General features: G+C 38.9%; 1 protein-coding gene across 1 annotated transcript in view; it reads right to left on the bottom strand.

Moving 5' to 3' along the window:
• SVEP1 (sushi, von Willebrand factor type A, EGF and pentraxin domain containing 1) overlaps window positions 1-25,637 on the bottom strand; it is a 141,808-nt gene that overhangs the window by 18,781 nt on the left and 97,390 nt on the right. The window contains exons 35-41 of the mRNA XM_036433048.2: window positions 24,587-24,778; window positions 23,427-23,594; window positions 14,832-15,504; window positions 9,969-12,751; window positions 8,845-9,070; window positions 5,969-6,124; window positions 507-570 (exon numbers count right to left, since the gene is read on the bottom strand). Coding sequence (XP_036288941.1) covers window positions 507-570; window positions 5,969-6,124; window positions 8,845-9,070; window positions 9,969-12,751; window positions 14,832-15,504; window positions 23,427-23,594; window positions 24,587-24,778 — 4,262 coding nt within the window. The remainder of the gene's footprint in view (window positions 1-506; window positions 571-5,968; window positions 6,125-8,844; window positions 9,071-9,968; window positions 12,752-14,831; window positions 15,505-23,426; window positions 23,595-24,586; window positions 24,779-25,637) is intronic.

Genomic DNA, 25,637 nt, shown 5'->3' with positions numbered 1-25,637 from the left:
TTTAAAAGCTTTTCACATTGACTGATTTGTAATTATTGTATCTAAACACACTGCCATTTGGCAGAGGAATCATATGGGTCTCAGTTGCTAAATATACTTGACTCTTCCCATAAAATGAGTTTATGTAAAATTCCATGAAAAATGTGAATATTTAATTATTTAACGTATGTGCCAATATCGCTTTAGGCAGATCTCAGTATTGGTCGGTACTGTCATCAAACACCAACAGATTTAAGTTTTCTAATTTATAATTATCTGTGGGAAAAATACAAAATGGAAATAAATTCAATCATTAACTATTACAGAGTCAGCCATCTTGTGCTCTATCTCAACATAATCAATGATCTCAACTATAGTTTTTGACCATTTTATTGATTTAATGTCCCTCAGAAAAGTCCGAAGTTAAGTTTTTAAATTATAAAACTGCTCTGTAAAGACACTGTTGTCTCATTGTTATTCTGTTTCCCCAATATCAGTTTTGGGACGCTAAAGGCCATTTGACTTACTTTTGCATGTTGCTACCCCACCACTCCACTGTCTGTTCTCCTGACAGAAACGTTCAATGTTCCCCTGTGAATCAATGAAAAAAAAGTCATTGACATGGTCATAACTGTACAATGGGAAAATGATAAGGGAATGCAAAGTAATCATAGCTGTGAACTCCAATATCTCAGCAATGGAATGCTAAATAAATTCATTAAGTAGACATAGTTTAATTTAAGAGGTAGATTTAGATTTGTAAAAATGTTTTCATTAAATAACTTCAAAATTCATATCCTGGCTGACAAGTGTAATTAAGGTGCAAGCTTTGTTTCACTTTCTATTTAAATGACAACTTGTTATAACCAATAGTAAAGACTGAAGAATGTGTTTGAAGTGTCAAAGAGGTGTATTTGCTTAGTATTTTAAAATTATTTTGGAAATATCTGAGTGGTACAGCAAAGAATGAAATTGTGTGTTGTTGTTTTTTTTCTATCTTCAAACATGACACATGCTAAGATATTTTATTGGTATGAGGATTGAATTTTTCAACAATATAATTTATCCCAGATAAACTTACCTTAATAAGGGCATAAGATTTAAAAATTTTAAATATTTTCACCTTAGCTGGTTAGCTCAGTGGATAGAATGTTGGCCTGCAGACTAAAGAGTCCTGGGTTCAATTCCGGTCAAGGGCATGTACCTTGGTTGCAGGCTCCTCCCCAGTCCAGGCCTTGGTCAGGGCTTGTGTAGAAGGCAACCAATCGATATGTTTCTCTCACATTGATATTTCTCTCTTTCCCTCTGTCTTCCATTCTCTCTAAAAATCAATGGAAAAATATCCTTGGATAAAGATCAACAGAAAAATAAAAAAGTAAAAAATTTTAAATACTTTGGGTAAAAAAGCTTCCCAAAATTTATTTTCTTGTCTTGTGAAATAAAGTAAAATGAATATAATTTACTTGAGAAATTATTTATAATTATTATATTGAATATATTTTTTGTATATTTTTAATATCCCATTACCCTTAGGTACAAACTGTTTGACCCCTATAGCTATTAGGCTTATATATCACTATTCTTTGATTTCTGTTACAATTTTTATTAGTCTTTGCTTCTTCTTTCTTGTTTATCTTTTATTAGAGGTCCAGTGCACAAAATTTGAGCACTCAGTGGGGGCGTCCCTCAGCCTGGCCTGTGCCTTCTCACAGTATGGGAGCCCTCGGGAGGAGAAGGGGATGTCCCACTGATGGCTTAGGCCCACTCCCCTTAAGGAGCGGGCCTAAACCATCAGTTTGACATCCTTAGCTCTGCTACAAAGGCAGGAGAGGCTCCCGCCAATGCAGCTGCATTCACCAGCCATGAGCTCCTGCATTGAGCATCTGCCCCCTGTGGTCAGTGCATGTCAGAGGGATGGGTCTTTCAGCTGTTTGCTCAATTTGCATATTAGCCTTTTATTATATAGTATGGTAATCATCAATGTTCCTAATGATAACTCTTTAAATGTTTTAAATTTCTAATCTCTGGAATAATAAACATGATAAAGTAAATAAAATTCTGTAACATTATGAGTTAAAAAAAAAAAAGATCAGGTTCTAAATAAAGTATTAAAGGGTTTGACTCCAAGTCAAATATATGAACTTCAGCATATGAATTCTGTCACATGCTTTTTCATGCTTATAGTCCTTTGGACATCTCATTGTCTTAAAATTGTGTCTTAAATTAGCAAGATGTCTGAAAAGAACCTGTCACCTCTACTTTGATTTTTTACCTGGGCTCACTGATGTCTTTTACCCTTATTCATCTATCAAAATATTTTCTCTAAGCTTTCAGATTAATTACTGACAAATCTTTGTTAAAATTCCATTTTGATGAAATGACACTGTCCTGATTTTCTAAGAAAATAATTCATTATATAAAATTAATTGTTTCCTAAATGATGTATTCATTTTTTTCTTCTTATTGAAAAACCAATATGTATTCATTATAGAAAGTTTGGAACATAAAAGAAAGCTAGAAGGGTTTCTAGGATTCTCCATCCAGAAATAAATGTCATTAATATTTACTATACTTTTTCTAGGCTAATGTACTTACATATACACAGGAAAACATATTATTTTAGCTTATGAATTATTTTTTAAATTAATTTTTATACTTTGAGGAAGAATATGCCAATCCATAAAAGCCAGCTAACTCCCCAATGATGTGGGCTCTTCAGAGTAGAATATACTCAAGTAATTAATTTTAACTAATAGTTTAGTATTTTTCTCAGTAAATTTTCCTTGTTCTCTTTCCTCTAATGATTTGAATAATAATATTCTGTTTTGACTATGATGATTTTTATGCCAGTAAAAACTCAAATCTATTTTCTGTAACTACTGATGTAAAAAATCAAACACCATCTGTTGACTCCCTCCTTAATAAGCTGTAAATTTTATGATACTGTTCCTTCTTTCTTTTTATCTGTTTCTGTTCATATCTTGCTTTGATGAATGGAGCTGGAATTTTAGATCTAGATTAGCATTGAATTATTATTTTTAATGTACCCGATTAATCAATAATTAGGTTAGTTATATTAAGTTTAAGAATCAAAGCAACCACTTTATTGCTCACTAGCAATGGTTGTATAACATGACTACCCCATTTTTGAGTTTTGTATTTTCATTTATTCTCCAGTTGCCTATAGTAATTTTTATTTCAAGAAGACTGGATGAATAGTAAAATTTTTGAGGTTTAGATAGCTCCAAAGAGTTGTGCAGCTTACATATAAATGACATCTTATTTACACAGTCAAATAATTTAACATCAGTTGTCCCAATTGCTTTGTCTGATTTTGGAAATAACACAAATACAGAAAGTAATAATAGTAAGTACCCTATAATGAACTCAGACAATGCACAAAGGGCCATGCTCACCACTTTATTTATTTTATCTCCAGCCCTTGCAGTAACTCTGCAAAGGTGGTTATTGCATTTCTAGCACAGACATGAGGAAATAGAGGCTCAGGTGGTTCGGGTGGTTCCCAGAATTTTCATCCAGCAAATTGAAGACCAGTAACAGAGGTATTCCAGGATCAAGTCCCCCCCCTTTTTTTTTAATTGATTTCAGAGAGGAAGGCAGAGGGAGAGAAAGATGGAAACATCAATGATGATAGAGAATCATTGGCGGACTGCCTCATGCACACCCCCCACTGAGGATTGAGCCCACAACTCGGGCACATGCCCTGATCAGGAATCAAACTGTGACCTCCTGGTTCATAGGGCAACGCTAAACATTGAGCCACCGAGTCTGGGCCAAGTCCCTATTCTTAAACACTTTCCTTTCTACTGGCCTTTGGTATACAGGTTACTTGTTAAAAATACAAATCCTGCTCAGCCAGTGTGGATCAATGGTTGAGGGTCGACCTAGGATCCAGGAGGTTACAGTTTGATACCCAGGCTGTGGAGTGTGCAGGAATAGTCAATGATTCTCTCTCATTATTGATGTTTCTCTCTCTCTTCCTTTCTGAATATATATTACAAATCCCCAGGTCCTATTTGGTTTAGAAAGTCTTAGCCTATGAATATCCACTCCTTTTATAACTTCCCAGATGATTCTCAAGTAAGTGGCTCTTGAACCACACTTTAAGAAACATAATGAATGGTATGTCTATCCAGGAGGCACATAATGTCTGGTTGCCTCTATTTTTTTTTTCCCTGATATGAACAGCTTTGATGATGATGGCCTAAACCCATTAATTGGCATGAGTTGCAAATTCTGGGATTTATATTCCATAATTTGTTACCTGGAATACTTATCTAAAGGGGAACTTCCCCTTCATCTACTATTTGGTTATCTAGCAGTCTGGGTAGCAAGGAAAAAATATTCTTCCCTTTTTGTTGCGTGTTTTCAAAATAATGAGTTTGTTCATCACCATTTTTTTTTTTTTTTTAGCATCATCGTAGGTCTAGTGTTAGTCACAACACATTTGATGTGTTTCAGTCCATTAAAGTTACTACCTTATTGATGCTAAAATGGCCTCGGTCTCTTTTTTGGCCTGTGGGAGCCTTGTTCAGTTGGCTCCTCAGTTCCTGTAAACTGAGCCACTGTGGCTGGGCCAAGTCCCTTGTTAAAAATACAAAACCTTAATCAATAAAGAAATTAATAAATAAAAAAAACCAACCAAACAAAAAATACAAATACAAAACTACCTTTGGTAGATTCTCGCCTGTCTCATGTGACAAGATTTTCTGAGCAAATCTTTTACATTTCTTGTCCAGGACTTGGAATCAGTTATTTCTGCAAGTACCTGGATATTAATGCATTTTTTAAAATGTTTCTCAGGTAATTCTAACATGTAGTGTGGAGTGAGAACAACTGTTACAGCACCTCTCTTAATTTTGCAGTTAACACCAGGACATTCCCCCAAATTATCTACTTCCTCAAATTTAATGACCACCAGTTTTCTACATATTTGTTTAAATCTTATACTCCTTTTTTTCCCCTTAACAAATTGCAAAATTAATACTCTCACATGAAGAGCAACTGGTTTTAAAAAACAACTTTCCAGTTGCAACCAACTATTATATTATTATCTTTTCTTTCTTATAATTTTTCAATCTTTTTGAAAAATTTGAAGAATTTGAACAAGATCCATATAAATTCAGTTCCAGTTGCTCATAACCTATCTTATGACAATTCTCTGATTGTGTGGTCAGAAAATGGAATGCACTGTACAAATTTAACAGACCACTGGCAATGAATAGTTCTGCAAAACCTACATTTAAATAGCACTAAATAATAAAAGCAGGGAGGAACAGTTTCCTGAGAAACCAGATCACAACATTCTGTAATGTAAGACAGATTTCTTAAATTTCCAAGTTTGCTGATATCGCCATGCTTTCATCAAAATTGATGGCAGCCTTCCCGCCAAAGTAATTAGGGAGGCGCAGGTGCTGCTGATGGGGTTTTAATATTACAAACCAGGAGTGGTCATGAGACCTGACCTAGTCCTTCATTAGAACTGTTTTTGAGGACTCTTCAGGCCAAATCTGCCATGTGGGAACCTGGCATTTCAATCAAGAACCTGTGTAGGTGTTTGAGCCACTGCTTGAGGAAATCCTAGCTTTGCATACCTAAATCCCTATGGTCACCTCCCTATGGTGACAGATGGACTGCCTGTTGCAGAGTCTGACCAACAGGCGACTGGCAGAATATGACCAATAGCCACTGAAATGCAGGCTTACAGTATCAGTCTTATGGTTGGCATACTAAGTTCTTCCTTTCCATGGCTTTGATTTTCTTTTTTTTAAATTCAAGACTTACTTTGCTTTTTACAATTGCAAGTCACCTTAAATATTTCTTGTAAAATATTAGGGTAAAAGGCAACAAAGTGTAAAGGAATATTTTAGGACCAAAATGAGTGAAATAAATCAGTGCTAATACTAAACATGTTCCTAAGTAGGCTGGGAAAACAAATTAATTCTGGTTAGACAGTTTGTTTGCTCACCTCTAATTCATAGCCGGGCTCACACTGATAAATCACCGTGCTTCCAAAGCTGTACATACTGCCAATCACAAATCCATATTCTGGACTTTCAGGTTTCCCACAAGAAACTGGACTGCACGATTCATCAGAAAATGGTGGCTCCCAGGTGCCATCAAGCTAAGTAACAAATACCAAGTTGTGAGTTGTATTTAGGAGTTAAATTAGATGAATGAGAAAATATGTCAATATTGATTGCATAGCAGGATGATCTCCAAAATGGTAGTCAAAAGGACCTAGAATTTGATCCTACTTCTGCTATTTACTGTCTGTGGCCTTAATAAACACATTTATTATTATATAGTTCTTATAGTAATTACTAAACAATTTTGGAGATATCTTAAACATATAAAACAAGCATTTTCTTCCTAATAAAAATCCATTAAAAAACCAGTAACAGCAAGGAGTATGTTTTCATTATGATGAAAAGCATGAGGACTGAATGATTGATACAAACATTTTGTGACATACCAATGCACCCTTGTATTTCACAAATTCTACAGTGTATTTTAAAGTTTATAAGAAATGGCAAATTTTAGGCATACCACTCCAAGTTTAAGAAGATGGCTTCCATTTCTCCATTCCAATTTGAATATTTGAAAACATTCTATTATATATTTTGGAGTGGTTCACATAGTTAAAAATTATATGTATATACACATACACCCATATACTTTATTTCCCGACCATCATGCTTAGAACATTTCTCAGCCCTCTATTTAGGTAAAGTGAGTTAGAACATTTCTCAGCCCTCTTTTTAGGTAAAGTGAAGTATGCACAGATATGTAATGATCTACTTTATTTTTAAAAAATATAGTTTTATTGATTTCAAAAAGGAAGGGAGAGGGAGAGAGAAATAGAAATATCAGTAATGAGAGAGGATCATTGATTGGCTGCCTCCTGCATGCCCCACACTGGGGATCAAGCTCGCAACCGAGGCAAGTGCCCTTGACTGGGAATAGAACCTGGGACCTTTCAGTCCATAGGCCGACACTCTATCCACTGAGCCAAGCCAGCTAGGGTGTGATGATCTACTTTTGACTCATTTCTTCTCTTCCATTTGTTTTTCATTTTACCTAGTTTTACATCAATTCCACACTGATAGGAGTTCTGCAATTCTGTAATTTATCTTAATTTCAGGAGGGAGCTGCTCCTGTTTAGTATTCATTTTTTCAGAATTCATATTGATCTTTTCATGCATTTGTTTTATGAACCATAGAGCCATTTTGTTATATTACAATAAAATATTTTTTGGCACTGAACATAGTTTCATACAATGTATACATTTAAACATTTAGAAAGGGTCTATTTACACCAAAAACTAAACCAAAATTCAGTTGAGTGAAGGATAGGGGTCATACTATGTGTGGAGAAAGTAAATAAATGACTGACTTGGAAAAAATGAGCAGAGACACCTGTAAGGCAGGGTGCTTTGGGGCACGTGAGAGGCCATCTCCTCATGCACACACTCTCAATGGGAGAACACTGAGTTGATTCTCATAATTATGCTGAGGCTTTGCTTGGTTCAGAAAGCTCAGAGTCTTTGAAAAGTTTCCCCTCAAACTGCTTCATCTCTAAACCTAAGCAGGAACATCTGGAACTCTACCAATTTTGAGAGCATGGCCACTTTGCTGTTCCTGTTCCCGGTAATGCTTGCTTTTAGGCTTGGCAGCAACCAAGCATTGAATATGCATGGTTTACAAATGGGAAACTGGAAGGAGAAGGAAGTAGTTCTCAAGTCCCTTTCTATGGCAGGCATATGCTACACACCTCATTACATTAAACAATGCAATCCTTTCAATGGCAGATATATGTAAAAAAGAAAACAAATTGGAGCAATATAAGGTCAGAGAACCTAAAAATATTTGAGATGAAGTGCAAAGGCATGTTTAATGGAAAAGCCACTCTATATCATACAGCACTCCTTCTTCCCCTACCCCAAACTCCAGCAAAGGAAGACCATACCAATTATTTATTTTTCTTTCTTTGGTACAACTTCAGGAAGCCAGGAGAAGGTACTGTCCTAGGGAGTTGGCTACCTTTGGTGCTGAACTAGGCACTTTATAGCTTTTCATACTAACCATATAAGATATGCATTACTGTACATATATTTTTTTTTGTACTCGAGGATATTTTTCCATTGATTTTTAGAGAGAGTGGAAAAGAGGGAAAGACAGAGAGAAATATAGATGTGAAAGAAACACACTGACTGGTTGCCATCTGCATGCATCCTGACCAGGGCCTGAGCCAGGAGCCTGTAACCGAGGTACGTGTCCTTGGCTGGAATTGAACCTGGGACACTTGAGTCTACAGGCCAATGCTCTATTCACGAGCCAAACCAGCTAGGACTCTATACATTTTTCTGGTAAGGAAACTAAAACCCAGAAATTTTAAGTAACTTTCTTAAAGTCAGACATCTCAAAAGTAGCAGAATCAGAACCTGACTTCCATATCTGTCTGTTTCTGCAGCCTCTGATTTTCTAATAGAACTGGAAACCTATTGGAATCATCAGGGCTCATTTCTATACACAGACTCTTTTGAATATGTATGTGTAGACTATATAACCATATGGTTAATTTTTCATGAATATCTTGTTATAGATATTTTAATATTTTCCTCTTTTTATTGAACTCTGCCTTGGCATTTTTGTTAGTGTAAAAATAGGAATATTGGAAAGATATATTTTATTATATTTCTACCAAACACTTCTCAACTCCTTTGGCATAATTGGAAACACGAGGCATCTTTTTGTTCTTTTCTTTTTAGGACAGTAAGATACTGCTTCTGTTGATATATATCAATGAGTTACACTTACACGTTCTAATTAAGACAATCTTACCTGGCATGTTGATATGTTAACTCCCTCATAGGTGTAGCCTTCTGCACATGACACAGAAACTTGCTGATTCACACTGAAATCATCCCCATGAATAAGTACACGTGTGATGTTTGCTGGCAGAGAACATTTTTTGGGACTACAGGAGATTCTCTCAGGGGACCAACGGCCATCTTTCTGACAGGTGAATGTATCTATGTCTGTATCCATCATATGACCTTCTAGACATCTGCAACAGACAGACAAAAATAAGTGCCTTAAAGAGAGGACAATGCTGCTGGTGATCTGTTCTTGCATGTAAGACGCTGTTATAAGGCTCAGTAGGTATTTTGTATGCTATACCAAAACTGATGCAAGCATCAGGTGGAGGCATTGCCATGCAAAAACACCAACATGATAACCAGACCAACCCTTTGTTATCCACGATAAGGATTAGCCAAGATTAAAGTTGCTTGAAATGTTGTTATTATTGCCCTTCATTGTAGATAATAACACTACTGAATTCCTGTTTATTCTAAAACAGCTAATAGTTCAAGAAATTCTAGACAAAGTCCAAAGTAGACTCAACTTCTGATAAGAATATAACATAATATTTATTGGGTATTTACTTTGTGCCCAGCACTGTTCTAGGTCTTCTACTTGGGATACTTCTTTTAATCCTGATTACTAGATACTATAATGTCACTGTAGTATGGCTATTCAAATTCAAATCAATCTGGCTCTAAAACTCTATGATTTAAAAATTTTGCATTTATTTATTTAGCAAATATTTACTTATTAAATTCTAGTCACTGTTGTAAGTGCTCTACAAATATTAACTCATTTAATACTCAAGTCAACCTTATGAGTAGGTACTACCATTATCTTTTTTCTCATTTTGTAGATGATGAAACTGACACAAGCAAGCTGAGATTTCTACCTAGAGACTTGGGCTCTAGAATTAAATCATTTAATTAGCTAACATTTATTAGGTGGATATGTTTTTTTTTTTTAATTTCACAAATTACAGGCCAAGTAGGAGTCAAATTTGGAGCAACTGTTTCTCTATTAAGTGATTTCGACCAATCACTTTTCATTCTACAACTCTTTTGCCCTCATCCACTGGAAACTTTAAGCCATGGTCTTACCTGATTTTCACTTTACTTTCATAGGTGTGTGCCTCTCCAATTGCCATTGCATTGGCAACAGACGGTGGGGGTCCACAGGAGAGGGGCTGACAAACTGGATAAGGCTGGCTCCAGATCCCTTTCTCAGTGCAAGTCAGATCTGAACTGCCCTGGATGACATACCCAGGTCTGCAGCTGTAAGTCATCACATTTTCCTCCAAAGAGTCACTCTCACTGAAGAATGCATTTGGTATTGTTGGTAGAGAGCCACAAGACACGTGTTCACAGCGGGGGAAGTCAGAGCTCCACTGGCCGTTGGCTTCACAGGTGATCTCAGATGGTCCCAGGAGCTGGAAGCCTTTAAAGCACCGAAGCTGAGCTGTTGCTCCACAATCCAACTCGGTTCTGTTGACAGTTCCACCTTGAATGACTGGTGTGAAACACCTGCAAGGCTGGCAGGAAGGGGGGCTGCCACTCCAGGAGCCATTGGAGAGACACCTTCTTGAAGGGCTTCCATGGAGCTTGTAACCGGAAAGGCACTGATACTGTATATGCCCCCCATGATAAAAGGAAAAGCCATTAGGGAAGCTATGGGAAAGATCTTCAGGAGGTCCACAGTTCACTGGTTTACAGAGAGGAAACTCGGCATCCCAGCTCCCATCTGATTGACAGGTGAGCTTTGGAGCACCATGTAACACGTAGCCCTCCTGACAGCGGAACACCACTTCCTTCCCAAAGCCATACTCCAGGCCTTCCATCACCCCATTTGCCACCTGAGGTGGTGTGACACAGTTGACAGGCACACAGATGGGAGTGGTTCCACTCCAACTTCCATTGGCCAGACAAATACGACTCCTAGCTCCCTCAAGAAAGAACCCTACATTGCAAGTGTACTCAACCTCTTTTTGGAATGTGTACTCATCTCCTCTCACCTGGCCATTGGCTAAGATTGGAGGTGAATGACAGTCCACAGGAATGCAAACTGGCTCATTCCCATCCCAATTTTTATTTTCCTGGCACGTTCTCCTCTCAGTGCCATTCAACACATACCCAGGATCACATTCATAGTACAACACGCTCAGGTATGTGTAGTTGTTTCCTTTGATGGAGCCATTTGTAACTGGACTTGGTTTTCTGCAAGCAATGGCCTCACAGTGTGGGGAAGCACCACTCCACTCTTTATTCTGTAGACAAAGTCTTATGTCGGAGCCCACCAGAATGTGTCCGGGTTTGCAGCTATACTGGACAGCACTGCCCATGGTGGTCTCTGTAACATGCAAAAAGCCATTTTCAGGAGCAACAGGCAGGTCGCATTCAATCGAAATGCAGGATGGTGCACTGCTGTTCCACGTTCCATCTTCCTGGCAGATTATCACAGGGTTCCCCAAAAGTTCATAACCTGGATTACAGGTGTATGAGACCATGGACCCATGTAGAAAGTTTGTTGAAAGTGTAGCAGGAGTTGAGTTTTCCCAGGTTTTAGCCGTTGCTTCCAGATAATGATGAGGGTGAGGAGTCAGATATGGAACTTCCATATCTTCTTCTTGGTCAAAATATCCATGACCATCCTTGAGCTTAGTATAGTCTCCAAAGTCAATTCCAGGAGGGAGACCACAGTCTATGGGTACACACGTTGGGATGGAGCTTGACCATCCTGACTCTTCACAGGTATGCATGGCATGACCAGCCATCTGGAATCCAGGAAAGCAGCTGTAGATGATCATGGAACCATAGCTGTAATCTGCACCTTCTACAAAGCCATTATCAATGGGTTGTGGGGGGTCACAGTGGACGGCACTGCAAGATGGGACATCCACATCCCAATCACCTGTCTCTAAACAGGTCAAAGTCTTGGGACCTTCGAGCCTGAAGCCTTGGTCACAAGAGTATGTGATGGTTTGTCCAGAGTGTAAGTTTGTGTAAGAGAACTGTCCATTCAAGATCTCCTTGGGCTTTGGACACTCAATGGGTTTACATGTTGGTTTGCCTCCAAGCCAGTGACCATTTTCTCCACAAAGGATGGTAGTATTTCCCACCAACTCAAAGCCTGACTTGCAGGTATAGAGAGCTGTGCTGAGATAGGCAAGACCATGCACATCAATGATGCCATTGGGGATTTCCTCAGGTTGGGGGCATTCCACTGGGACACATTCTGGCAGTGGAGAGCTCCAGGTACCGTCAGCTTGGCAGAGGGTGGTAGGATCTCCTCTTAGGAAAAACCCATCCACACAAGAGTACTTGACGGTACTTCCGAAATGAAGAGCAGAAGCAGGAGCAGGGACACCAAAGGCAATTAGGGGAGGTGGGAGGCAAAGAACCATCTTACAAACAGGAAAAGAATCATTCCATTGCTGGGATGGCAGGCATTTCAGGACAGAGGGGCCCTGGAGGACATGCCCTTCTTTACAGGAGAGCATCACCACTCCCACCTCAGCAGTCAACTCTTTCAGCACCAGCTGGTTTTCCAGGAGGGGTGGGTCTGGGCACTTGGTGGGCACACACTTTTGGTTTGGCTTCTTGTTCCATTTGCCAGATTTCTGGCATGTCCAAGAGTTATCACCAATAAGTTCATAACCCTCATTACAGAAAAACTGGACTTTGGACCCCACTTCAAAATTGTCTCCTTTCATGTAGCCATTCTGGATCGGGGGAGGTTTTCCACAGCTGAGAGGGATGCACGACAGAGGGGACTCACTGTGCCAGTGCCGATTGGCTTGGCAGACAAATACAGGACTTCCAATAAGCTTATATCCCGGGTTACACCGATATCTCACTTCACTCTCAAAGATCCTGCCAGTGACATGCTGCATGACAGGGAGAAACAATTTAGTACAATTTGTATAACAGATCATATGATTAACTAAATACATTGAATAGTAAAAACGAACTAAACTAAAATGCCTACTTTAAAATGAATCAATTAAGACAAGCAAATAAGGATTTATGTTTTGTTTTTCCCCCCCAATAGGTCCAAATGCTATTTTTAAAAATAAGTTCAAAGGACAGTAGGAAGTCAAATTAGGTCATCACTACTGCAGAAATGATTATCACAGTGCTGAGCCCTAAGTGTCTAAATTGATGGATGAATTTTTAAAGTAATAACTGAAAATTATAAGTTTCTTGGTAAGTTCAAAAAATCTTGCTGACCAAAGGAACAGTATAGTTCATTGTTTTAATTACAAGAGTGAATACATAATCAAACACACTTTATTTGTTAATTTCATTAGATAATTTAAAAAGCCAATGGAACACTTTCTCATGGATATGGTCCTAAAAAGTACTGTCAGAGCTTGATACCCATTCTTAGTGTACTTTTTAAAAATTTGCTGCTAAAACACAAACAAGAGAAATTAGAAAACACTATTGAACTTTAAAACAGAATACTTAATACTTATGATCTCAAAATTCAAATAAGTAAGTGTATAATAACAGGTCATTTTTAGGAGGGACAAAAGATGGATTAGTTATGAAACCTTTAAAAAATTACTATGGGTCTTTATTAGGGATAAAGGTGAAAACTAGCTTCCATGCTGGAATAAACTTCTTGGTATTTGGACATACTGATTTTCCGGCGTATAAGACGCCCCCCCCCCCCCCAATTTTACAGTTAAAACATAGGTTTAGGCCTATATTTGCTGTATAAGACTACCCCCCACTTCCGAGGCAACACCAGTTCTTTTTTTAATAGATCGCCTCTCTGACTCTGGCCAATTTAAGCAGGCTTTTTACTAGAACACAGTAATCGTCTTATACGCCGGAAAATATGGTAATTACTTGTTATTTTTATTTATTTATTGCTTGGGCACCCCTCATATGCGTCAGCATCAGGCCATTACAGACCTAACCTGTACTGTTAAATACCTCCTGGCACCAGTGGGAGCTCCAGAAATATTTGTTAAATGAATGAATAAAGAAAGCCTCCTTACATATACTATAATTCTCTTCCAAAGGAAATCTAATACATTTGAGCAAAATAAATAAAAGCCATATTAAATAAATGGCTTTTACTGTTGTTTTGTTGCTTTTGAATATAAAGAAGAACAGATACTATATATGTGTTGGCCTTTAAAAAGTGTTCAATTTAAATGTTGTCTATTTAAAATGGCCCTAGTTTTGAGGGAATACATTTTCCTGCTTTCTTGATAGACTTCTAATGTAACCCTTTGTCCATCACAGTAAAATTGCTTTTAAATCCACCAAAACAAGCCTGCAAGAACTGCATCATAGCGAATAGATGGCTTAATCCCATCTTTTGTCTAAAAACTAGAAATGATAATAGATTTTGTTAGACCTTAAGTTATTTCTATAAAATAAAGTACATATCCATCTTGGAATAACTTCTATAAAACAAAATGTATTTTACTGAAGTTGGCTTATTCTAACAATAGTTAAGGTTGAGATGCTGTTACAAAGTGCTTCAAATGTCTACATACTAATAGAATGTAGAAAGCTAATGCATTAGAAGGATTCATATCTCTATGACTTTTTCTCCAATATTCACCACCTACAAATTTAGCTACTTCTGTTTTTCAACGATCTGTTCATTGGCCTGCTTTTAAAAAAGTATATATGTATTTATATTTATTTTATATTCTTGATTTCAGGGAGGAAGCAAGAAGGAGAGATAGACACATCAATGATGAGAGAGAATTATTGATCAGTTGCCTCCTGCATGTCCCAAACTGGAGATCCGAGACTGCAACCCGGGCATGTGGCCTGGCCAGGAATTGAACCGTGACCTCCTGATTTTAGGTGGATGCTCAATCACTGAACCATGCTGGCCAGGCTGGCCAGGCTGGCCCTGCTTTTGAATCGCAGGTCAGCCACGCTGGCTGGCCCTGAAAGAGAAGAAAGCCGTGGACCTCCTGCTAACCGGTTTCTTACCTCCAGAAAGCCATTCTCGATCTTAGGCGGCTCACCGCAAGACACTGGGTGGCATGTGGGCATGGGGCTACTCCACTGCCCTGTGGCTTCGCAGGTGCTCTTCTTCTCCCCTTTGATGTAGAAGCCCCTGTTGCAGCTGTAAGCCACCATGGCCCCAAAACTGTAGTTTGATCCACTCGCATAGCCATTCGTGATGCTCGGTGGCTCTCCGCACCGCACAGGGATGCACTGGATGGACATGGGGGAGGGGTTCCACTCCCCGCCTCTCATGCATTCAATCTTTGCTGAGGTGTTCAGTACGAAACCTTCCATGCATTTGAAGCTCACAACGGAGCCTGCTGTAAATTTTGCTTTGCTTATAGATTCCAAGATGCTGTAGGAAACAGATGGAGGTTTTTCACAGAAGTGAGCGATACATCGGGGCATGGCCTGACCTTCTGGGGGAACCCACTTGCCCTGGGCATTGCAGAGCAGCTGGGAATTGTCTGCCAGGCTGTAGCCATCCGCACAGTAGTAGAATGCAATGTCTCCAAATAACCGATGGGCAGTCTCTGGAGAGGCGTGGTCCACGTGGGGGGGCTCGTCACAGGAGACAGCCAGACACTGCTGGTTACTTCCACTCCACTTGCCACTGGCCAGGCACTCAATGGTGTCAGGTCCAGCGAGGGTGTAGCTATGAGATGGGGGTGAAGAAGGGGGTAGAGGGAAAGGAACAATAAAGTTAATATTTGAGAAAAGGTATTTGTGCCTCTTTATTTGGTTTTATATTTATTATCTGTCCCACAGCAACTTTACTTTTATTCTTTAAAATAATATTTTCTATTCAGTTTATTGATTGCATGACTTTTAATTGGGATTAGAAATATAACTTGATTTTAATATTCATGCTCTTTCAGAAAGGGAAGTGGATTGAAGTTTATTATGATTTAAAGGAACTCTAAAACTTGTGACACAAGTCTTTAAAAATAAAATGAGTAAGTTATATCCGTTTGACTCAATTCAAAATTGGAACTTCATCTGTCTTTAGATGGTTTTAGTTGGTTGATTTTATCACTAGTCTTTGAAACAATCTCATATGAGCCATATGTAGCCTACATATAGCTCACAGTTACACACTTACTTATATTCAATGAACTTTAAAGCAGAAATTATAATTTTAGTCTCCTTAGCATTGAAAGCTATGTTCTATATTGGCTCTGCTATCCAAGCAGAATGAATTATGCTTAATAACTCTCAGTCTTTTTGTACAAGGTGGTTACCCATATATGACATACTGCAAAAATCTTAAATTATTCTCAACTGCTCCCTCAATGAAGTAGAACAAAATAGTAGGGTATTCAGTATTAGAAAAATTATATCTGAGTCATTCTTAGTTTTATTCTCACTTTCTTACTGATGGGAAAGGTGATCAGTCTATCATTTTGATATTAATAAAGGGTGAGGGGACCAAAATAATTGGGTACCTAATTTAATTTGTTTAGACATATTAATTTCCTCACTTTATAGATGAATGAATGATTATGTAGACAGGTTAAGAAACCTGCCTAGAGTCACACAGCTGCAACTGCAAGAAGCAGAGTTAGGATCTGAAGTTAATTTATTGGATTCTAACACTTATACCTTTTCATGACATTGTTCTGCCTCTTTTCCTCTTCTAAATGATGTTGGTTAGACTGCAACTTGTGGGCATCCTTTGGAAACTGTATTGCCTTATTACAACTACAAATTATTTGACCCGCCTCTCAGGAAAGATTCTCAAGTTAATACTTAGCAAACATTCCTCTGAGGTCCCACTGAGTTTTATAAGAAATTAGCTATTATAGAGAGGTTGGAATTCCTTCACCCTAGCAAGTTTATGAAATCTATGAGATCAATGAGAAAATGATAGAGCATCAGCAGAAGTGTGTGCATCCACCCTACCTATGATCACTTATGTTACTGTCTCAAAATGAACACTCTCCGACACTCCCAATAGCTGAGCTCTGCCTCCAGTTAAAGCCTGCTGCATTCATTGTTTTGGATAAGCATCGTTTTTTGTATAAGAATCTGAGCCTAATACACTTTTAGATGGCTTCTGTCTTAGAGGATCCAGGAGGTATATAAAACTATATGCTAAAAACATAATTTTATTATTAAGAAAACCATTATCCAAGGTCTGAATGCCCAGGTTCTACTACTTTGTAGCATGTGCTCTGGGTAAAAATTTCATTGGTAGAGGCTCCTGATGTTTTATAGCACAATTTACATCCCTTGCACACTTTGAACCATGCATCATTACTGTCATGGATCCCTTGATGTTGCTAGCATAAGTCATTGGCTAAAATGGATAGACATCACCTGAGACACCCCTGATTTATTAGAATCCATTATGCCATCTATAAAACACTTCCTTTAATTAATAGGACCAGCTGTTCTGTGGAAGAAGCATCTGTCTCCAGAACCTTCCTTATTCCTCAAAGCCTCTTGAGGACACAAGAACTGTGTTTTGTAATTTGGCAGGACTCTCTGTTAGACCTCTGATCCCTCATTTCTGGAAAATCTCCATCAACCATTCCTCCCTAGTGGAAAATCACAGCAAAGCTCTTCTGTAATGGAATGGAAAATTACCACTAAATACATAAATTTTGAATAAATGAATTTAAAGGATGCATTTTTGATACTACTGATTTCTTAGGTCTTATGTATTATTTCTTTTTCTGATCTACAATCTTGACTTTTCTTTGATTCTCAGTCAACATGTAGTCATTAAATAATTTAAGGGCCAAACTATGTGTTAGAATCACTTACATAATTTAATAATCATGTTAAGTGCTAGACTTACTTCCTTAGTGTACAGATGCAACCAATACATTTACTTGTTTATATATCTGCGCCACTCCCAATACGCCCTACCCCCACCATAACCTGGTGCATTGTGGCCCCCTTCATACTGAGTGGTTGCTTAAAGGAGAAATGATTGATTCTATCCTAAGAATGAAAATAGGAAGGTCTCACAGATATAAGTCTTTTGAGTGGAGTCAGAGAGAAGTTGGAAAGGAATCAGTCAAAGCAGAAAAGTAACATGAGCAAAGAAATGGGAGTGTGATAGAGCTGGGACATCTGAAAACTTACAAATAGTTAGAAAAGCATGTGAACCTCCAGAAAAGGAAGTGGTGAGCACTAGAAGTGTGTATTTTGACGGATTGTGATGGTTGATGGGCGGAGATGTGTTAGGCTCAGATTAACTGGAAGTGGTTTTTGACAAGAATTTTAGATTTTATCAGACAAAATGTCACTAGAACAGAAAGCTACTTAAGTGGTTTATAACCACATCATCTAAAGAGTATAGATGCATAGAAGTAAGCTAGGTGGGAGTTTCACATGTTGGTGAAAGCCACAAAACTCTGTCCTTAGCCTAGGCGTCCACCAGTTTGTAAACAACCCATAACTGTCGGGTATGGAGAAAGAATTGTTTTAGGCAAGTTAAATGTTTCTAATTCTGCAAGGCAATATTTAACAAAGAGAAGTGCGGATCTGAGATTGAGCTGGTTGACTTGTCTGTCTTCCCCGACGGAATATCTATCTCCCAACACTTCAAGTTTGGCTTCTGAGCCAGAGTGGAGCTTCATATTCCAGTCCTGGAAATGTGTGGAGGGGCTGTGATGCCTATGGAAACCTCCTAATGCATTCCAATGAATGAGCTGTAGGAGGACCTGGTACCAAGCTGGCACTACTTGAATGGTTTGCCTTTCAGAGCAGCAGAGACATTTATGGAGTGGCTTCAAGAGTGGAGCTAAAGATAGTGCTTTAGATGAGATAATATCTTTTTAAAAATTTGGTGGTTTTTTTTTTTTTTTTTTTTTTTTTTTTTTTTTTTTTCCAGAGAGAGAGATGAAGAAGGAAGGGAGGGTGGGAAGGAGAGAGAGATTTGTTGTTCCACTTATTTATGCATTAAATTGGTTGATTCTTATATATGCCCTGACCAGGGATGGAACCTGCAACCTTGAAATACACAAAATCTTATTTAAAAAGAAGAGACTATATAAAAAGAAAAATTTGAAAAATAAACAAATAGAAATTCTAAAACATACAGAAAATAATTTTTGAAAATTAATAGATACATTAAAAAATAGATTATACATAGTGAACTGGAAGAAATATGTGAGGAAATTACCCAAATGCAACAAAAGCTTATTAAGAGATGGAAAATGTGACAGGTCAATAAATATGGAAAATAGAAAGAAAAGGCCCAATATATAATCTAATAAGACAAAAAGAGAGAAGAGAGGAAGTAAAGAAGAAGGAATATTTAATGTGAAACTGGATGAGACTATATTAAAATGGGTGAAAGACATCCATTCTCAGATGTAAGAAGTGCAATGTTTTCTGGACAAGATGAACAATGATAAACGCCCATTAGTCACATCACAGAGTAACACCAAACCAACAAAGATTAAAAATAACAACAACAAAACACCTAAAAGGAACAACAATTCAACAAGAGTTTCTCAATCTCAGCACTATTAACATTTTGGACAAGACAATTCTTTGCTGGGCAGTGAGGGGGGGCTGTCCTCTACATTGTAGGTATTTGGCAGTTTACCTGGACTCTATCCACTAGATGCCATAGCACCTTTCCCCCATTTGTGACAACCAAAAATGTCTCCCGACATTGCCAGATGTTCCTGGAGGGCAATAGTGCCTCCAGTGGAGAACCACTAAATTAGCCTGTGATGGAAATCTCAATAGCAAAATTAGAAGTCATAAGGCAATGGAACATCTTCAAAATGTTTGTGGAAAAAGTACTTGTAGACTTGTACACCCAGCTAAACTATAATTCAAGAGCAAGGGTAAAACTATTATTTTCAGACGAAGATTATATAATTCACCAAGTCCTGCCCAAAGAAAAATATAAAGGACAATGCTTTAGGAATTAGAAACACAAAGTCCAAAAGGAAGGAATGAGATGCAAAAGAAACAAATGAAAATCAAAGCCCCAATAGTAAGGAAGAGATCAATAAACACATAAGTAGATCTAAGTAAGCATTGACTATATTAAAAACGACTAATTTGGAAAGTTGTAAGAAAAAGGGGAAATAAAATATAGATAATGGTATGACATTTACGATGAGCAGGGTGATAGAAGTTAATGTTTTCCAAGATCTTTGGACTGGACAGGAAGAAGGAAGAAATACTGAGTATAATCTCAGGGTAGGAAGAATTTCTTGAATTTGGCACACACTAGAACCAGACTGTAAAGAAAACGACTGATAAATGTCAAACACTACTAGCAATGCTAAAAATATGTATGTCATATGATCCCAAAGCTCCAAGTCTTGGTGTCTAGGCCAGAAATATTCTTATTGATATATGCCAGAAGACATGAGATAGTTCCCATGAAAGTCCTTTGAAATATTTTTTTATTTTTAAATATATTTTATTGATTTTTTACAGAGAGGAAGGAAGAGGGATAGAGAGCTAGAAACGTCGATGAGAGAGAAACATTGGCCAGCTGCCTCCTGCACACCCCCTACCGGGGATGTGCCTGCAGCCAAGTACATGCCCTTGACTGGAATCGAACCCGGGACCCTTCAGTCCGCAGGCCAATGCTCTATCCACTGAGCTAATCTGGTTTCGGCAGTCCTTTGAAATATTTTAAACCCTTTACCAATGTACAGATTTGTTGTAATGATTTTCATTATTGTCTTAAATTCTTCTTTTAATAAATCCCTTTTGTATAATATATAGATATAACATTAGGCAGATAAGGAACTCTTACGAAATGTTTAAGTGAATGATTAGTGACAATAATACACATATGATTTGTGAAGGAGAAAAACGTAAATTTTATATACAGTGTGTTCTTTAATACTATAAAATATATGCAAAGACAAAATTCTGGGAAGAAATATAGTAATATATCACTAACATTTATCTTTAGACTAGAGGCCCGGTGCATGAATTTTGTGCACCGGGGCAAGAGGAGGGGTTGTCCCTCAGCCCAGCTTGCACCCTCTCTAATCTGGGATCCCTCTCACAATCCAGGACTGCTGGCTCCCAACTACTCACTTGCCTGCCTTCCTATTGCCCTTAACTGCTTCTGCCTGCCAGCCTGATCACCCCCTAACCACTCCCATGCCAGCCTGATTGATGTCTAAATTCTCCCCTGCCAGCCTGTTTGCCCCCAACTTCCCTCCTCTGCTGGCCTGGTCACCCCTAACTGCCCTCCCCTGCAGGGTTAATCGCCTGGTGCCTCCCAGCTGCCCTTCCCTGCTGGCCATCTTGTTGTGGCCATCTTGTGTCCACATAGGGGCAGGATCTTTGACCACATGTGGGCAGCCATATTGTGTGTTGGAGTGATGGTCAATCTGCATATTACTCTTTTATTAGATAGGATAGAGGCCTGGTGCATAGTTGGGGGCCAGCTGGTTTGCCCTGAAGGGTGTCCTGGATCAGGGTGTCCCAAAGAAAAATATAAAGGATAATGCTTGAGGAATTAGAAACATGAAGTCCAAAAAGGAGGAATGGGATGCAAAGCAAACAATAGAAAAGCAAAGGTGGGGGTTCCTTTGGGGCATGGGGTGGCCTGAGCTAGGGGCCCGTGGTGGTTTGCAGGCCAGCCATGCCCCCTGGCAACCCAAGTGGAGGCCCCGGTATCTGGAATTTATGTACCTCCTACAATTGAAACTGTAGCCTGGAGTGGAGGCCTGGGCCGGCCAGGATGTGTGGAAAGCTTTGCTTCCTCCATTGCCAGGGGCATCCCTAGCCTCCCGCTCTTTCCAGCTCCGTGGCTGCCACCATTTCTGTTTGGATTTGTTTACCTTCTATAATTGAAACTTTGTAGTCTTGAGTGGAGGCTTAGGTCGGCAAGGGCAGGCGGAAAGCTTGGCTTACTCCATTGCCTGGGAAACCCAAGCCTCCTTCCTGCTCTCTGTGGCTGTAGCCATCTTGGTTGGGTTTATTTGCATGCTCGCTCTGATTGGCTGGTGGGCATGGCTTGTGGTTGCAGCAGAGTGATGATTAATTTGCATATTACTCTTTTATTAGGTAGGATAATTTTTTAAAATAATTTTTTGTTTTCTAGTTTTATATAGTGACAATGCCTCACTTTTTAAATGAGAAAAAAAAAAACCAACCCAGGCATTGTCAATATTTAGTTATTATTTGGGACATTTATATTTGATAAGATTTCAAAAAAATGACTAATTTTTATTAGTCTACACCACATGTGTCAAACACAAGGCCCGCGGGCCAAATCCGTCCCGCCAGGCCTTGCAATGTGGCCCGCACCGTGCTGTCATCACTGCACTCCGCTGCGTTTCCATCACAATGACAGTTTATGACTGTTCAGTAAACCATTCGGCCCGCGATTTAGGCTGGATTTTAGGTTTTGGCCCCTTCTCTGATTGAGTTCGACACCCCTGGTCTACACAGTTTATAATGAAGCAGTTTTTAAATGAGTTTTTATCTACCAGAGAGGGGGCCATCAGATGCTAACTCCTGCACTGATAGTTTAATATTAAAGATTTCCTTTTCACTTAAGGTGTTAAGATTTGAGATTTCTGTCTGCTATTTATACAATTTGCAACAGAATGTCACCACCTGCTGGCAGGCCTGTATTTGTGGAACAGTCTATCCAAGTGAAACAAACTTTGACTTTGATGATTGTACAGAAACTGTACCCTCTCAATTGTACTCCAATCATCATAAAAATGGTCATTTTTGTTGAGTTTATTAATTTTTTTTCTTGCTAGGCCAAGCATTATGTCATTTTATTCCTTGCATTATCCATAAGAACTATGAACCTTTAATGAACTCATTTGATGTAGGAAATCAAAGCACAGATAAGTTACACAGTTTTCCCAAGGCCACACAGTTAGTGAATACCAGAGCCGAGCTTACAAACCCAGGCAATGGCAATCCTCCTGTAATTCCTGCTTCTAACTGTGTGAAAAGCAACTGTAGTAATCTGGAGTGTGAAAGCACAACCAATAGTGAAAATATTGAGGAAGCAGGCAGGGAAATGTCAGGTCAATTATCCCTCCATTCTTCCTGGCTTATCTGAGACCCTAAGCAGATCACCACCCATCCAAAGTGACTTCTTTCTCTGAACCTCCCGAAGCTTTTGTGAGGATAAAACAAGACATTGAGGGTAAAAGCTTTATAACCTGCATCCTGTATTTTTTTTTCCAAATTCATCTCTGAATTAAAATGAGCTCTTTAAAAATGTAACAGCCCGAAACTGAGTATTTTTTTCTTGAAGACATGTCATCTTTCTGTTGTGATTTAAAGTCTTGCCTTTGGTTTGCAGAGGATAAATGCTTATTTAGCTGTGCTTTTCCAATTGTTAATTAAAGTGTAATAATCTTTTCCACTGCACTGCCCAATGCCCATTACTCAAGGCCTAACTTGATAAATCACTCTAATCCCAAGCAAACATGGTTCCCTCAGGAGAACATGCTCCCTTTCTGCTGTCAGGGAATAAGAGCAAAAAGCTCTCCTCGGCTTTGGCTGACAGCAAATGCAATTGAACGTTCAATGGAGCTTGTCTCCAAAGTCGGGAGCATCCCTGCCCTCAGCCGCCCCCAATGCTCCTTACTGCACCAGGTTACTCACCCTTCTTTGCAGGTGTAAGTGACAGTGCTCCCCAAAGTGAAGTTACTCCCGGTGATGACAGCATCTTTGATGGCAGGAGGCTCTCCACAGAGGACAAGATGACATGTAGGTGGAGCTCTGTCCCAGCTGCCTGATGCGGAGCATTCAAGGATGGAAGGGCCCTGTAAGCTATAAGAAAGAATGACATGGCCTCTTTCATTGCTTATTTCCTGCGATGGCATTGAAACAGAAAGGGCTTAGAAGAGAACAGGTCCCCCCTGAGGAATCTAAATACATAAATATAAAATTTCTTCATATTTTATTGCTTTATATAAAAGGAAGGAAAACCTGAGCAGGCTGTAGATTCTTTAAAACAATGAATGGGCTAAAACAACATAACTTGGTGCAAAATAAAATGTGCTCGTTGGTGGAGGTGTAGACTTTGTGAGTAGGTTACCTAAATCAGAAGGGGTTAGCGGGCTGGCTAGGAGACAGACACCAGGATAACAGAGACGCTCAGGGTCACTGATGTCAAAGGGCACTATCCTGGCCCTGAGCCTGGGATCTGAACTGTGTTGCTTATGACTCTGACCTCGGGTCTCCCTCAGATTTTGCAAATCTCGCATCCTGTGGCATGGCTTATCCATTTTTGCTTGCCAATCTGATTCTAATTGCCTGTATTACTCACTCCACATTCTGTGCACTTGATCTGTTTCAATTTAGATCCTGTTGCCCAAGTTTCTGATCACAGACTGACTCTCTCCATTGTCCCCTCTACTTGTGTGCCCCCTGGACTCTTTCCCCCCCTACCACACCCTATTATTCAAATTACCTTCTTACAGTATTAAGGACCCAAGCCCTTAACTTGACATGCTTTTTATAACATCCCATGTGATGATGAGTATAAGCTTGGTAAGTCATTTACCAAAAAATCCAGGCCTTGTCTTACACTTCACAACACTTTTTGCCTTCATGTTTAACGTCTAAATGCTGATAGCAATTGAACTAGGGTTTCGAGATGGAATATTTCCCTGGGCATTTACTGGAAGCTGGGCCTCAGGAAGCATACCAATTTGAGAAACTTGTATTGAAAACCAGCCAGTCACATGCAAATGAAACCTACTGAGGAAATGGTGAGTAGCGGGTATTATAGGAAGCGTGGCTGGTGTCTGTGGACTTACCTGTATCCACTCTCACAGGAATAAGATGCAGTAGAAAGGTAGGTGAGCCCGCTCAAAACGTACTTCCCATGACTTATGTTTTCAGGGCTAGGACACTTGATCGGTTCACACACAGGAGGAGAATGACTCCAAGAACCGCTAGCAAGACAGGATGATTCTTTATCACCCTCCAGAGCATATCCTTTATTACACCTAAAGGAGATAAAGGAAAAGGACACAATATAATATAATTTGCTTTACTTCCCATAATTTTATCTGTGCCCAAGCCTCCCACCCCAAATATTGAGAACTTATTCATACTGAAAGAGTTCTTTTTTTCCTACTGAATAATGCTTTGAAATTATTGTATTATTATTATTTTTTTAGGGTTCAATACTGTACATATTTCCCATAGGGATCTTGCTGGGTGATAAGTAGGACAACAGATTTAAGGATTTGGCTTGCCTCCAGTTTGTGTCATGGATTAGCAGCTGCAAACAGAACATTCTTGGTTTGAGAGTGGTCTGGTCTAGTATTAGCCTCTGTAATATTAGATTTGGTACCAAAGCTCCCTTATTTATTTATTTATTTATTTATTTATTTATTTATTTATATTGATTTCAAAGATGGAGGAAGAGAGAAACAGAGACAGAGACAGAGAGAAACATCAATGATGAGAGAGAATCATTGATCAGCTGCTTCCTGCATGCCCCACACTGGAGACTGAGCCTGCAACCCAGGCACGTGCATGACCATGAATCAACAGTGACCTAGTTCATAGACTGACACTCAACCACTGAGCCACACTGGCCAGACCAAAGCTCTCCTTATAACCAAATATATTATCTTGTAGAGCTTTCTTACATGGCATCCATTCTTACAGCTTCTCAAGGAGATGCTGGTGGCAGTAACGGGTTGTGGTCTAGGGATTTAAGGATTCTAGATATGACACCATTGGATAGATTTGCATTCAGCTTTTTCATACTATACACAACCCAATTAACTCCATATTAATTCAAAACCTTCCTCTGGGACTATTCTTCCTCTTTTATCCCAGTATTATATCACTGCC

Source organism: Pipistrellus kuhlii, unplaced genomic scaffold (genome assembly GCF_014108245.1).
Source record: "Pipistrellus kuhlii isolate mPipKuh1 unplaced genomic scaffold, mPipKuh1.p scaffold_m20_p_12, whole genome shotgun sequence".
Taxonomy (NCBI): domain Eukaryota; kingdom Metazoa; phylum Chordata; class Mammalia; order Chiroptera; family Vespertilionidae; genus Pipistrellus; species Pipistrellus kuhlii.
Note: the sequence above shows the minus strand (reverse complement) of the source record. Positions and strands in the feature narration are given on the sequence as shown.